At 38.2% G+C, this 14,439-nt stretch overlaps 1 protein-coding gene across 4 annotated transcripts in view; it reads left to right on the top strand.

Annotated features, from left to right (window-relative positions):
• Nucleotides 1-2,076: 2,076 nt before the first annotated feature.
• The window catches only part of MRPS30 (mitochondrial ribosomal protein S30), a 159,558-nt gene continuing 147,195 nt past the window's right edge, over nucleotides 2,077-14,439 (top strand). For 3 of the 4 annotated variants that reach the window (XM_070587609.1, XM_070587607.1, XM_070587606.1), the window contains exons 1-4: nucleotides 2,077-3,275; nucleotides 4,855-5,000; nucleotides 5,752-5,857; nucleotides 7,192-7,368. In XM_070587609.1, coding sequence (XP_070443710.1) covers nucleotides 2,681-3,275; nucleotides 4,855-5,000; nucleotides 5,752-5,857; nucleotides 7,192-7,368 — 1,024 coding nt within the window. In that variant the 5' untranslated portion in view covers nucleotides 2,077-2,680. Of the gene's footprint in view, nucleotides 3,276-4,854; nucleotides 5,001-5,751; nucleotides 5,858-7,191; nucleotides 7,369-9,573; nucleotides 9,995-14,439 lie in introns of those variants that run through there. The other variant, XM_070587605.1, reaches the window with a different exon arrangement.

Here is a 14,439-nt window from a genome sequence, read left to right as displayed (position 1 = left end):
TGCCAAATCTTACCCTCCAGAATCTTTTTTTCCAAACAGCCAGAGTGCTGTGGACTGAATTGAGTCCCCCTAAAATTCATATGTTGAAGCTCTAACCCCCAATGTGACTGTATTTAGAGATAGGGCCTTTATGGAAGTAACTAAGGTTGAGTGAGGTGATAAACGTAGGGTGCTAATCCGATAGGCCTCTCTCCTTATAAGAGATCCCAGAGAGCTCAGTCTCTCTCCAACATGTGAGGACACAGTCAGAAGGTGGTTGTCTTCAAGCCAGGAAGACAGCTCTCACGAGAAGCCAACTATACCGGCACCCTGATCTCGGACTTTAGAAGTCTGAGAATATAAATTTCTGTTGTTTAAGCTAGCAAGTCTACGGTATTAGTCAGCCTCAGCTCAGGCTGACTAATACAGAGTAATTCTTTTAAAAACCTAAGTTACACAATGACATCTGTGTGAGTAGAACCCTCCAATGGCTTCCCACTGCTCTCAAAGTATTAGTTAAGAATCCTAACAATCCTAGCAGTTGCCTCTAGGAACATATAAATTCTGGCTCCTTTCCTTTCTAATCCAATTTCCTACTACTCTCTCCATCCATCACTTCCTTCAACCACACGAGCCTCCTCCCTGGTTCTTCAACCTGCTAGGCATGTTCCCATCTCAGGGCCTCTGCGCTAGCTGTTCCTTCTGCTGGAATTCTCTTTCCTCAGATATCAGCATGGTTCACTCCCCACTTCCTTCAAGCCTTGGCTCCAATGTCATCTTTTCAATAAGCACTACCCTGACCACACACTTTGAAATTGCAAACAAACCCCCTCCCCCCATACTGCACTGATGATCCTCACATCCTCTGCTTTATTTTTTCCACAGCATTTACTCCCTTCTAACAAATAATATAATTTACTTATTTTTTTATATTTTATTGTCTGTCTCCCTCTGTTGGAGTATTAGCTTTTGGCTGTTTTGTTCACAAAGTATTCTTATCATTTAGTTCGCTGCCTAACACATAAATTGCATTCAATAAATATTTATTAAATAAAACTGATGGAGAAGCACAGAACCTGGTTTCTGGTCGCAATGCTGTCCCTACTATGCTGTATGATTTGGCCTTATATATGCTTCTTTGTGTGTAATATAAAAGCTTTGGTCATAGTAGAAAGAAAGCCTACCTTTTTCCATGGTCCTGACTCATCAGCATGCTCTTCTGTTCAGACTTATGCAGTCCTGCTCCTTCCTTCATTAGGCATGCTCTTTCCTTTCCCAGAGCCACCCTCCTTGATTCATAATGTTCATATGATTATAAATATTTATATTTATATTAGATATATTGGATAAATTGAAATTTGCTTCACTCACTAAAAAAGTATAAGCAATTTCTGATGGAATTAATGTTAACTGATCTCTAGTTCTAAAATCTATGTTAGAATGGTATGAGAATTTATAAAAATATTGAGCGAGAACTTCTATGATACACTCTCAAAAAGCATATTTATTACTTCTTTACACAAAGAAGTGTCACTTCAATTTAAGTAATATTGAGTATCTCACTTTTACCTTTTAAATACTGAATAAGGGTTTAAAGATATCAACTCTTCCATGTTCTCCTTTTGTTGTTAATGTTAAAAGGATATTTGAAATTCTGCTTGCAACTTCTCACACAAGATATTATTTTAATGAATTTGAGGTATTCATTTCTGTCAGTTTAACAGACTTGCAACTTCAGAGTAAAATTGTACCATCAGTTCTAATTAAGGTTTACATAAGTTATAACTTCCTTTAGCAACAAAATGTTTGGTTTTCAATATCCTCAAGAATTATTGCAATAACTCCAAATAAATATTATTCTAGTTTCTAATTATAATAGGAGAATGACTTAATAAATTAGATTACCTGAAATGAATTTAGATTTTTAGTGATTTAGGTGACTTTTTTCAGCACATATTTTGGAGTACCCATTATGCAAAGGTATTTGATTGGCTGCTCAGGATTAAAAAATAAAACAGTTCCTACTTTAAGAAGCTCACAGATTAGTAGGAATCAACTCATGGTGAAATAATAACGAGTTTTAACACAAAGCAAAATTTAAACACAATTCTTTAGTAGTTTTTACAAATCTGTATATCAATTAGCATAGAGAAATACATGCAATTATTTTCCCAAAGATTAGCAGTGGTCACCTGAATGATACTTGCATCATTTTAAAAATAAACATATATTATCAAAAAACATGCTAAACTATTTTCAGTATTTTCAATAAGAAGTTTCAATAAGAAGTTTCAACCCCAAGAACTAAAACAGAAAAGAAGTTGGGTGTGCCATACACAAATGAAATCATTTTAGCTAAGAGATAGAGGCTGCGGTGCAGAATGTTCCTAAACGGTTTCTGGCGAGGGTTGCCCTGGTTGGAACAGAAACCCAGGCGGCAGCACCTCCCATATAAAAGCTTCCTTCCCCCCGGTCAGACCGGCGGAAAACCCATCGGCACACAAGTTCTTCCTTTCACTTACGAACGCTCGGGACTACAAAGTTGGAAAAGTGATTTAATTGGCTAAGAACTGGATGACGCAACGTATCTCAAGTCCAGTGAGAATCGGCCTCCCCAAGCCTGGCTCAGATTCCGCTTTCTGATTGGTTCTTACGGCAAGAGTTGCTGAAGTTGACCTCTGGCACCGGAACCCCAGCAAAGATGGCGGCGGCCAGGTATTGGAGGCTTGTGCCCCGCGGTCCAGGGCTGTCATTGCACACCGCGGCCGCGGCCGCCGTGACGGCTCCAGAAATGATCGGCCCAGCTGTCGCGGCGGCCCCCGTTGCGCGCTACCCCCCGATTGTGGCCTCCCTGAAGGCCAAAAGCAAGGCAGCCCGGCAGCGGCGAGTGGAGCGGTGGCAGGCGATGGTGCACGCGGCCGAGTCGGTGGATGAGAAGCTGCGAATCCTCACCAAGATGCAGTTCATGAAGTACGTCGTTTACCCGCAGACCTTCGCCCTGAACGCCGACCGCTGGTACCAGGGCTTCACCAAGACCGTGTTCCTGTCGGGCCTGCCGCCGCCGCCCGCCGAGCCCGCGCCCGCGCCCGCGCCCGCGCCGGCCCTGGACCTAGCGGCCCTGCGCGCCGCCGCGTGTGACTGCCTCCTGCAAGAGCACTTCTTCCTGCGGCGCAAGGGGCGCCCGCCCCTCTACCGGGAATATGAGACCATCGGCTCGCCCTTCCTGGATCAGCTGGTGGCCGCCCTCATGGGCCTGCTCAGCGCTCACAACCCGGCCCTGGCTGCCGCCGCCCTCGGTGAGCCTGGGGCCCGCCACACCGAGCCGGGGAGGTTGGGATGTGTGGCCCCTCGCCCCAGGTTTGCCCCTTCTTCATTTCTTTCTGCTTTGTCAGTCTTTCTCTCGGCCTTTCGCTCTTAGGTGGGGGCAGCCTGGTTCAGGAGCAGTCACTGCACTAGGAATTTGGAGACTGGGTTCTGTTACCTGTGCTGCCACCTATTAACTGTAGCACCCCAGACTAGTAGCCTTAGGTCTCCTGGCTTTCAGGCCTTGACTCTGCTTTGTGAAGGTCCAGCCAAATGGAAGAGTAGCGTTGATGGCTTTTTGGTTCTTCCACCAAAAAGTTACGCGACCATATGTCAATTCCTTGACCTCTTTCAGCCAAATTTTTCTCATTTTCAAGATGCGAATTACGATAATAGTACTTCGTCATAGAATTGCGAAGATTAAAGGCGATATTGATTAAAATTCCTGACTTTTATTTAGTGCTTACTGTTTGCCTGTCCCTGTTGTAAATTTTGTGTGTGCCAACGCATTTATCATAATAACTGTTTACAGTAAGTAGCAGTGTTTTATAAATGAGAAAAAAATCTGAGGCACAGGAACGTAAATGTATCTAGTCAAAAAGCCCATGGGGACCGGCCCAGTGAAGCAGCGGTTAAGTTCAACCATTCCGCCTGGGCGAACGAGTTGGGATCCCCGGTGTGCACCTACCTACTGCTTGTCAAGCCATGCTGTGGCAGGCGTCCCACACATGGTACCTCAGGGCCAGTCTTCCTCAGCAAAAGGAGGAGGATTGGTGGCAGATAGCTCAGTGCTAATCTCCCTGAAAAAAAAAAAAGACAGATTTGGAGCTCAGGATTCAAACCCAGCCATTCTGGGTTCCCAGTAAACAATTAGCAACTTCTGGTACCCATTCTGTCCAGACATAAAAAGTAATTAATGGATAGCCAGTTTTAAAAATCAGTGTTTCTGATGTGTTCATCATTTTATATCTACCACCCAGTAGGTACCTTAATAAATATTTGTTGAATTACCGTTATAATGACTGTAGATGTGTGCTCAACTGAGTCTTGTAGAGTGGATGTTAATTCCCTCACAGTTGGGAAGGAAGTGGTCTTGAGGGAAGCATCATGGTCTTTGTCTACTCATGATTAATGGCCTAGGAAAATTTACTTAAGCTTGTCAAGACCCAGGATCTTCTTCTATAAAATGGAGATGATGACAACTATACATACCTTTGAGAGTTATTGTGAAGATTGAATTAGTAATTCATAAGATAGCTCTGACGCCTATTAAACTTTTTATTTCTGGTGAGTGCTATCCCTGTTTTCTCTTAACTGGGAAATCTCTTTGGTTGGTGTTTAGTGTAGTGATGGCGTAAGTAGACAGTAAATGTTGAGCATGATATTTAAGTCATGATCATTTGAGTTAAATTATCACGTAACCCAGATTCTTTATATTACGTCAAACAGTAATTTTTGATGTATTTTTCATTAGCACAATCATTCTTGAGTTCTGTATTGCTGAGTTTAGTATTCTAATAATCAAATTTATCGAAACGATCAGATAAAAACATTTTGAATATCTTTTGATAGATTGTAAACGCCCAGTTCACTTTTACTGGTTGCGTGGTGAAGAAATTATTCCCTGTGGTCATCGGAAAGGTCGAGTTGATGCTTTGCGATACCAAATAAATGATAAACCAAACAACCAGATTCGAATGTCCAAACAACTCCCAGAGGTAAGGATTTATTGCATCTGTATCTGTTGACGTCTGATGATGAAATGTCATAGGCAGACTAGGTAATGGGTTTGGTAGGATGGAAAGTTTTGGATGGATCCCTTGCCTTTCGTTTCTGTTGAATACATCTTAACTGAGATTTTTTTCAGTTTCTAACCTTCTATGGTATATGTATATTCCGCAAAGGTCAAATAATCATTTTAAGTGGAGTTAAGGCATCAGTTTTTAGGACCATATAAATCTTTTCTTTTTCTTAATATAAAAATACTGATAATAGTTTATGGTTGTAATTTACAGTAGACTACACTACCTAATCGTACATCAAGGCATCTTTTCAGTTATAACCTGGTCATTTTACGTATTTGCAGTTCTTTTGGAGATAACAAGTATATTTTGAGTCTTGTCTGTGTGTCCATGTCAAAGGTTGGCACATTTTTTTCTATAAAGCTCTAGATGGTAAGTATTTTAGCCTTTGGGGGCCATAAGTCTCTGTTCCAACTGTTTATCTCAGTTCTTATTGTATAAAAGCAGCCACACACCTTATATAAATGAATGCGCATGACTGTGTTCCAGTAAAACTTTCTTTTGTAAAAACAAGTGGCTGCCTGGATTTGGCCCATCATTAGATGGTAGTGTTATCAAATCATTTTTTAAGAACATCTTATTTTTAAGATTTTTAAATCTATCAAGAATGTGAGTAAAATATATATTAGTGTTGCTGTGAATTCACCTAATGACTTTTCTTTTTAAGTTTGTGCCGCTGGATTATTCTGTACCTATAGAAATCCCCGTTATGAATTGTAAGCCAGACAAACTTCCATTATTTAAACGGCAATATGAAAATACCATATTTATTGGTAAGTATCTCTTTTGATATATTGTGCCATAAAGGTATTCACAGTGTCCTGTGCAAACTTGCATAATTAATTCTTGGTGACCAAGAGGTTCAGGTCCATAAGCAATGCAATTCATAATCTCAGGTGGTTGTAATACACATGAAAATTGGCAGGAAAATATTCTTTCAGCTCACCGTTTAACATTTTACTTGTTTCTACTGAAATAGCAGTGTTTAACTTTAAAAAATACTTATACTTATTAGGCTCTATTGACTTATATAGAAAAAGTAATTTGTATTTTTTCAAAAGCAAACAAGTGTAGAACTGGACTTGAGGCAGTGGTTGTCTCTTTTACAAAAGCCTTCTGTTTGTGCTGCACACTGATAACCATCAGGAATATAAAAATTAATAAGGATTGAAGTCCCCCCTCATACAGCTTATTCTTTTGCTATTTTTTCTTCATTTATGAATTCCTAACCAATTTGAGGAAGATTTTCAGAAAGCAGCTTTATACTTGTCGCCCAGACCTATTTTACTGGCCCCTTCTCAGTCGCTGTGGTCTTAGAGAGTGAATTATGGGGAACTGTTGCTTGAAAGCACGTTGCCACTAAAGGCAGGATTAGCAGCGTTTCATGAAATGCTTATTGCATTTAATTTTAATGCCCTTAATTTTTTACTTAGACATTAGTATAAAAATCAATTTTTTTTTATTAGGAGCAAGGTATGTAATTATTACATAAAAATAATAAATGAAGTTTGTAAAGTTATGAAGTGTTTGTATCCTTTGGTGAATGTCACCAGGAGAATAACAAGGCTCCTTATGAAGCCTAAGGGGTTTGAGAAAACTGAAATAATATGGAATTTTAAGTAAATTTTATGTGTGTTCTTTTGACTTATCCTATGTGGGCTTAATGGCATCTAGCAGCTTGTACTTTCATGTGAAATTTAATTTTATTATAATCAATAAAATAAATAAGTAAACCAGGGCCGGCCCCGTGGCGGGGTGGTTAAGTTCGCCTGCTCCGCTAAGGTGGCCCAGGGTTTCGCCAGTTCAGATCCTGGGCACGGACATGGCACTGCTCCTCAGGCCACGTTGAGGTGGCGTCCCACATGCCACAACTAGAAGGACCTGCAACTAAGATATTCAACTATGTACCCGGGGGGCGGGGATTTGGGGAGATAAAGCAGAAAGTAAATAAATAAATAAATAAACTGACCTTTCCATGTGTGTGTTTTGACTAGTGATCACCTAATGAGTAGAGGAGAAAGGTGGGTTTGAAGTAAATACTAGGGGCGTGTGCTCCAGATGTTCTACATGTGCATTTCATCTGAAAAGTTTGTATTTTTCTCTTCAGGCTCAAAGACAGCAGATCCATACTGTTACGGACATACCCAGTTTCATCTGTTACCTGACAAATTCAAAAGGGAAAGGCTTTTGAAAAAGAACTGTGCTGATCAGATAGAAGTTGTTTTTAGAGCTAATGCTATTGCAAGCCTTTTTGCTTGGACTGGAGCACAAGCTATGTATCAAGGTAACACTAATTTTATAACATTATTGTTCTTAGAAGATGTCTATGACATTTTAAGAATTCAGTAGTTCACGTTGTTTTCTTTGGGTTAAAATGCAGGTTGAATCTTAGCATTTTGAAAACTTTTGCATTGGCACAAGGTACAGTTGTTTTAAAATCCATAATTGCATAGTTTCCATTTACACCTGATAAGTGGCACATCGGTAGTTACTTTGATCTTTTATTTTGACCACTTGTGTGTGAATGTATTTTTTTCTGATGGTGTTGTCAAGCGTTTCAAAGCCTGTACCCAACTAAGTCAAATGATAGCAGCTGTCTGAAACTAGAAAAGGAAATGCTTTGGCCGATTAAATTTTAGATTAAATCACAGCTATCCAATTTAATGTCTATGAAGGCCATATCCATGATGTGGTTTAGGAGATTGTCCATTCATTCAGTAAGTAGTGAATGCTTTTTATGTGCCAAGCACTGCTGGCCTTGCAGATACAGTGTTGAATGAGACAGACAGATCCTACTCTCCTGGAGTTTATAATATAGTGAGGAGAGTACAAGATAATAAACATGTACTATTTTTAGCTAGTGATAAGACTGTGGAGAAAATATACTAGATAAGGGGTAAAATGATTTATGGGGTGCAAGTATAAATGAGGTGTGGGGCAGAATCCATTCAAACAGAGTGATTCCGGAGAGGTCTCTAAAAAAATGACATTTGAACTGAGACCTGAATGGTAAGGAGCTGCCTATGCACAAACTTGGGGGAAAGACACTTCCAGGCAAGAGGAATGGCAAGTAAGTTGTCTGAGGTGGGAACAGACTTGAAGTATTTAAGGAACAACCTGAAAGCTAGTGAAGAAAAGGAGGGGGAGAATGCTAGAGGGTGAGATAGAGGAAGTCAGCAGCTTTATCACATAGCACTGTTAGATTAGAGCACATTGTGAGCCATTTGGATTTTATTGCAAAACCTGAAGTAATATAATATGTAACTCGATTAATCCTCTATAAATATCCAGGAGGATTTTAATACAGATTTAATTACTGCCAGGCTCACGTTTTTCCTATATATGTATATGTGTGTGTGTGTGTGTGTGTGTGTGTGTGTGTATATGTAATTTAACCTTATACTCACTATTTTGATTTTTGTTTCTATAATGGAAATAAATGGAGAGAGTAGGAATAGGGGTAGAAAGAATCAGAAAAGGTGAGAGGAAACTTTCTTGAAGATTTTAAAATGATGCTGTTTATTCATGAAAGATAAAATACTTCTTTTTACAGTATAGTTAATTCCATGTTTTAACATTATTCGTTGGCTATCTCCATTAAGGCTGATAGAAAATGTGTGGGAGGGCTGGCCCCGTGGCCGAGTGGTTGAGTTCGCGCACTCTGCTGCAGGCGGCCCAGTGTTTCGTTGGTTCGGGTCCTGGGCGCCGACGTGGCGCTGCTCATGGGGCCACGCTGGGGCGGCGTCCCATGTGCCACAGCTGGAGAGACCCACAGCAGACAATGTACAACTATGTACCGGGGGTCTTTGGGGAGAAAAAGGAAAAAAATAAAATCTTAAAAAAAAGAAAACGTGTGGGGAAGTGAACTTACTGCTTAGCCTTGGCAGTTGGGTTTGAAAGTATTAAAGCCAGTGAGCCTGGAACAAGAAGCAGCCAGAAAATTTGAGTAGCAAAGGTATTAAGACACCCTGGAACCTTATGTTGACATAAGACACACTGGGCAAAACAACAGCAACTCATAAAACCAATTTGAAATACATAAAGGAAGATACAGAATGAATCTAATGACATGGCTGAAATCCTTAGAAAGTCAGTTTTTTTCTGAAGGTGTTTGTAGATTTGGTGAAGTAAATGGCCGTAATGGTTATTGGGTGGTAGATGCAGCTGGTATAGGGAAATTTGAACATATTTGAAGTTGATGAGTAATGATGTAGTTAGTGCCAGATGTAGGGGAGATCTGCATAGATAGAGCTGGCTGCCCTTCTTAGATGAAGTGAGTTAAAGTTGAAGACTGAAGTTGTTGAAAAGATGTGTCATGAGTTTGGGGAAACTAGAAGGGAGAAAATAATTCTTGATACAGAAATGGAATATAGGATTAGAATGGATGAGATGGGAAAACTTTGAGAGCTCTAGGAATTTGGTAGATAAAACATCTAGATTTTAGGAGGTATTTGATACTGTCAAATTTCAGCGTGACTCTCTTCTACAGGATTCTGGAGCGAAGCGGATGTTACTCGACCTTTTGTCTCCCAGGGTGTGGTCACAGATGGAAAATACTTTTCCTTTTTCTGCTACCAGTTAAATACTTTGGCACTGACTACACAGGCTGATCAAAATAACCCTCGTAAAAATATATGTTGGGGAACACAAAGTAAGCCTCTTTATGAAACAATCGAAGACAATGATGTAAAAGGTTTTAATGATGATGTTCTACTCCAGTTGGTTCACTTTCTACTGAATAGACCAAAAGAAGACAAATCACAGCCATTGGAAAACTAAGAGAAAACATTTGATTCAGGACTTTGGAAATACTTAAATTTTACCAAAGGAACAATAAAAGGATTTTTGATGATGAGACTTCTGTCAAATATTAAATAAATTGATTTTGAGACAAATATTTCTTACGTTAACCTATGAGTAGACCTCTCATTCTGTTCAGAATATGTCACTGAAGAATTTAATTTTAGATATAGTATGTTGATCTAAAGATAATTTTATTTATATATGACTTAACTGATGAGACTAATTGAGCTATCTTCAATACCTGGTATTAATTATGTGTGATTTTAAAAGTAATATAAGGGGAATAACTCAAATGCTTGAGAATATGTAAATATTTTCTCATATTTTCCTTTTTATTTTTAATTTTTTAATAACATGGTATAGAGTTTCAGAGCCCTACCCAAAACTCTTCAAAATACGAACAGTATTCTGCACATATAGGAAACTGAGGCCCAAAAAAGTTGTGACTTTTCCAAGGTTTCACAGATGATTAATAATATAACTGATGAATTATATGCAACTTAGGTCCGTAGCACTTACAAGTAATGTTAACGTATTTCAGTTAGTGTCATTTCCTCTATCTCAAAGATTAGGAAACGAGGTTTGATATGTTTCAAAATCAATTGTCAGTTGGTAAAATTGTTAATCTTGTTGAGAATTAAGGTTTATTCGTACTATTTTTAGTGAGCAAAAAGAATTACCTTTGTATAATCGTGCTTACACTTATTTTATATAACCACCTTTTGTGAATATTTAAAATACCCCATTATTTACTGTAGTTTTCTTTTCTTTCTGTACTTCACAGTTTTTCTTTACTGTAGCTGTTTTTTCTTTCTTTCTTCATTGTTTCCTCCCTCCCTCTCCTTCAAGACAGGTCACAGTTATATTGCGTAGATGTTTCGGCTAGAAGCCAAGGGATTGTTTACCACAAATAATTGCTAAACTGAAGGAATCTCATTTGAAAGGTGTAATTCAGTTCAACCAAGTGCCTACTTTGCAAGGCATTGTGCTAAGTGTTCCATCTTTACTTTTAGTTTTCCCAGAATCCCATGTAATTTCACTCCTCCATTCTGTTATTTAAGCTGTTTCCAAAGCTTGGAAAACTCTTTTATACCCTAGGTCCTGTCTGTCCCAACCTGTCTATTGCATTCGCATTCATCCCTCGTGGAAAAATGCAAATGTAGAGAGAGTAACCCTAGCAAGCTCCAAGTACAATGATCTCTCTTAATCTTGACTTTCTAACTTACTGAATCTTAGGCAATTTGAACCTTGATTTTTGCTTTCATAAAAACAAAATAATCTCACAAAGCTGTAAAGATTAAAGGAGCTAGTGCATGTGAAAGAGCTTTTAAAATACTATGGAATTAAAAGATTTAGGGTTCAGTTGAAATGCTTTCTTTCCCTGAACTGATTATATTTAATCCATATTTAATTGTCCCATCCTTTGAATACATATTCCTCTATGGTAGCGCCTGTTTCATTCTCTTGTAACAATTTTCTCAATACAAATGTTAGAGAACACACACACACCACACATATATACCTGTACATATATGTCAAGACTTCATATAGCACCTACTATATTTTACTATGTGGTTTAGATATTTTACATATTTAGCTCATTTAATCATCACAACCATTCCATGAGGTGGGTAGCATTATCCCCATTTTGCAGATGGGATAACAGGACACAGATTGTCCAGTAACTTAGTTAATGTCACACAACTGGAAAGTGGCAGCATAAGAATTTGAGCCCAGGTGCTCTGACTCCAGGGCATATTCTAGCCACTATGGTAGACAGTCTCCAAAAATGCACTGTGGATGTAATCAGTGCTACAGTAGAGCATCAATGGTATAAGTTTAAATAAAGGATGGGATAATTCTGACTGATAGGAATACTAGGAACATGTCTTGAAGCACTAATAGCATTTGAATTGTTTTTTGATAGGTGGCATTTTCCCAAAACGAGAATAAGTGGATGGAACTGAGTGAAAGTGAAAAGCATCAGGGCTTCCTTGGGAAATGGGCAGTAACTTGACTTATCCAAGTTGGGTGTGGTCTAAAAGCAGTTGAAGAAAACAAATTACTTAGCAAGGACTGAAAATCTAGCTGGTCTCAGAGTTGCTCCTAACACTAAACATTAGGAAACAATGTAGCAATGCTTAGACTTCTGGGGGGAAAGTTACTCATCTAGACTAGGCAAGATGAACATAGGTAGGACAGTTGAAAATATGTCACAACACCCAAGTCCCTTATAAAATAAGTTCATTGAAAATGTATTGCAGTTGATTTTGCTTCAAATGGCTTAATAGGAGGAACCAATGAATGGAGGATCAAAATGAATAAAGAGTACACAATCATATCAGGCAAATGTAAGCATAAAGCAGAGTTAGCGATGTCAATTTCAAAGAATTCAAGGCAAAAATCCAGTGTTGAAAGGTCATTTTGTATTGCAAATTGTAATCAGTATATGAAATGTTGAAGTAAATCTTAGTCTTAAGAAATCAAAATAACTGAAAATAAGGAGCAATTAGTAAAGTTAATTAAAAAATTTGGTACCTTTGGGGCTGGCCCCGTGGCGCAGCAGTTATGTTCACATGTTCTGCTTTGGTGGCCCAGGGTTGGCCCGTCCAGATCCCCGGTGCGGTCATGGCACCACTTGCAAGCCATGCTGTGGCAGGCGTCCCACATATAAAGTTGAGGAAGATGGGCATGGATGTTAGCTCTAGGCCAGTCTTCCTCAGCAAAAAGAGGAGGATTGGCAGCAGAGGTTAGCTCAGCACTAATCTTCCTCAAAAAAAAAAAAAAAAATTTGTACCTTACAAACAGAATAGATCTTTTAAAATATGATAGAACATGTGCCAAATCACTTCTTAGACTACAGAAAGTGTCAAGAAATTATTAAAAGCAGGAATTATATAGCTCAGGGACTCTATCCACACCACAATATACCCAGAAAATATTAATGTAGTTTTGGGCCAGAAACATCTAATCATTTGAAAATAAAAGTATATTCTTAAATGACTATTGAGTTCCTACTAATTTGCCTGGACAGGATATTCAATATGTAATCAAACACTCCCAGAGCTATATCACAATGTAAAAATGAAAGATAGTTGTCTTACTTGCTTTTCCATTTTTAGTTACATGTATTTTTATATGATCTAGACGTTTGTATATTTCCTATGCTTGACAAAATTGCTTTGTTTAACCAAGAAAGCATTTTGTTAATGTAAAAGTAAAACTTTAGCTCGACTAAAATGCAAATCCTGCACATAAAAGTAGTGGGATATAGCCAAAGTTATCCTGAATCCATTTACTGCTGGGGATGCACGAAGGTCCTGCGGGAGAGAACCACTGGATAAAAACAATGTCTTCTGCAATTGTTAATGAACTTTGCTTTAATACTCTGAGAAGGAATATTTTTTATATTAAAACACATGGAGTAGAGTAGAAAAACCCACATATATTATAAAAGATAAAACATGAAGTTCAAAGAAATTTTTGCTAATCTCAAAACTCAGAAAGCTCCGTATCTTTTGCTCTTTGCAGTCTTAGATTCGAGGTCTGTTTATCTGTTTACCAGTGTACTTACTGGGAAATTGATAATGTTATGTATTTATATAAAGTAAGAAAATAAAGAATCAGTGTTTGCCAGAATAGTTAAAAAAAAACCTAAGGAGAATCAGAAGAAAATACGAATGTAGAAAACAGTGAATTGGAAAAGAGAGAACAAAATCAACAAGTACATGCAATAACTGGTTCTTTCTCCTAGCCCCTCCCATGTTAGTAAAAGACATAATATTCTGGCAAATCTAATCAAGAGGAAACAGAAAAGATAATTGGAAAAGGTGAAGCAATATACATGGCAGAGGTTCTAGATACACAAGAAAATACTATATATAAGAGATTAATTTGGACATTTTTCCCTGAGAAATATAAACAAAAAGAAACAGAAAACTTCATAAGAAACCTCCCCACAAGGGTACAGAGCAATACAATTTATCTGTGAAAATTCTTTAAAATTTCCATGAAGTGAACCCAAAGTTTGGAATGCTACTTAATTCATTTTATTAACTCCTCCCAATACTTTTAAAAATTCTATTCAGGTCATATTGGTTTATAACATTCTGTAAATTTCAGGTATATATTATTATATTTCAGTTTCTCTATAGACTGCATCATGTTCACCATAGTCTAGTTTTTATCCATCACCAAACATATGTGCTCCTTTACCCCTTCACTCCCTCCACTCCCTTCCCTTCTGGTAACCACTAATCTGTTCTCCCTGATCTATGTGTTTGTTTATCCTCCACACATGAGTGAATCATACGGTGTTTGGCTTTCAATGTCTGACCTATTTCACTTAGCATAATACCCTCGAGATGCACCCATGTTGTTGCAAGTAGCACGATTTTGTCTTTTTTATGTCTGAGTAGTGTTCCATTGTGTGTATATATATATATATATATATATATAATATACCATGTATTCTTTATTCATTCATCTATTAATGGGCACTTGGATTTCTTCCACGTCTTGGCTATTGTCAGTAATGCTGCGATGAACATAG

Source organism: Equus przewalskii, chromosome 20 (genome assembly GCF_037783145.1).
Source record: "Equus przewalskii isolate Varuska chromosome 20, EquPr2, whole genome shotgun sequence".
In the NCBI taxonomy this organism is placed as follows: domain Eukaryota; kingdom Metazoa; phylum Chordata; class Mammalia; order Perissodactyla; family Equidae; genus Equus; species Equus przewalskii.
Note: the sequence above shows the minus strand (reverse complement) of the source record. Positions and strands in the feature narration are given on the sequence as shown.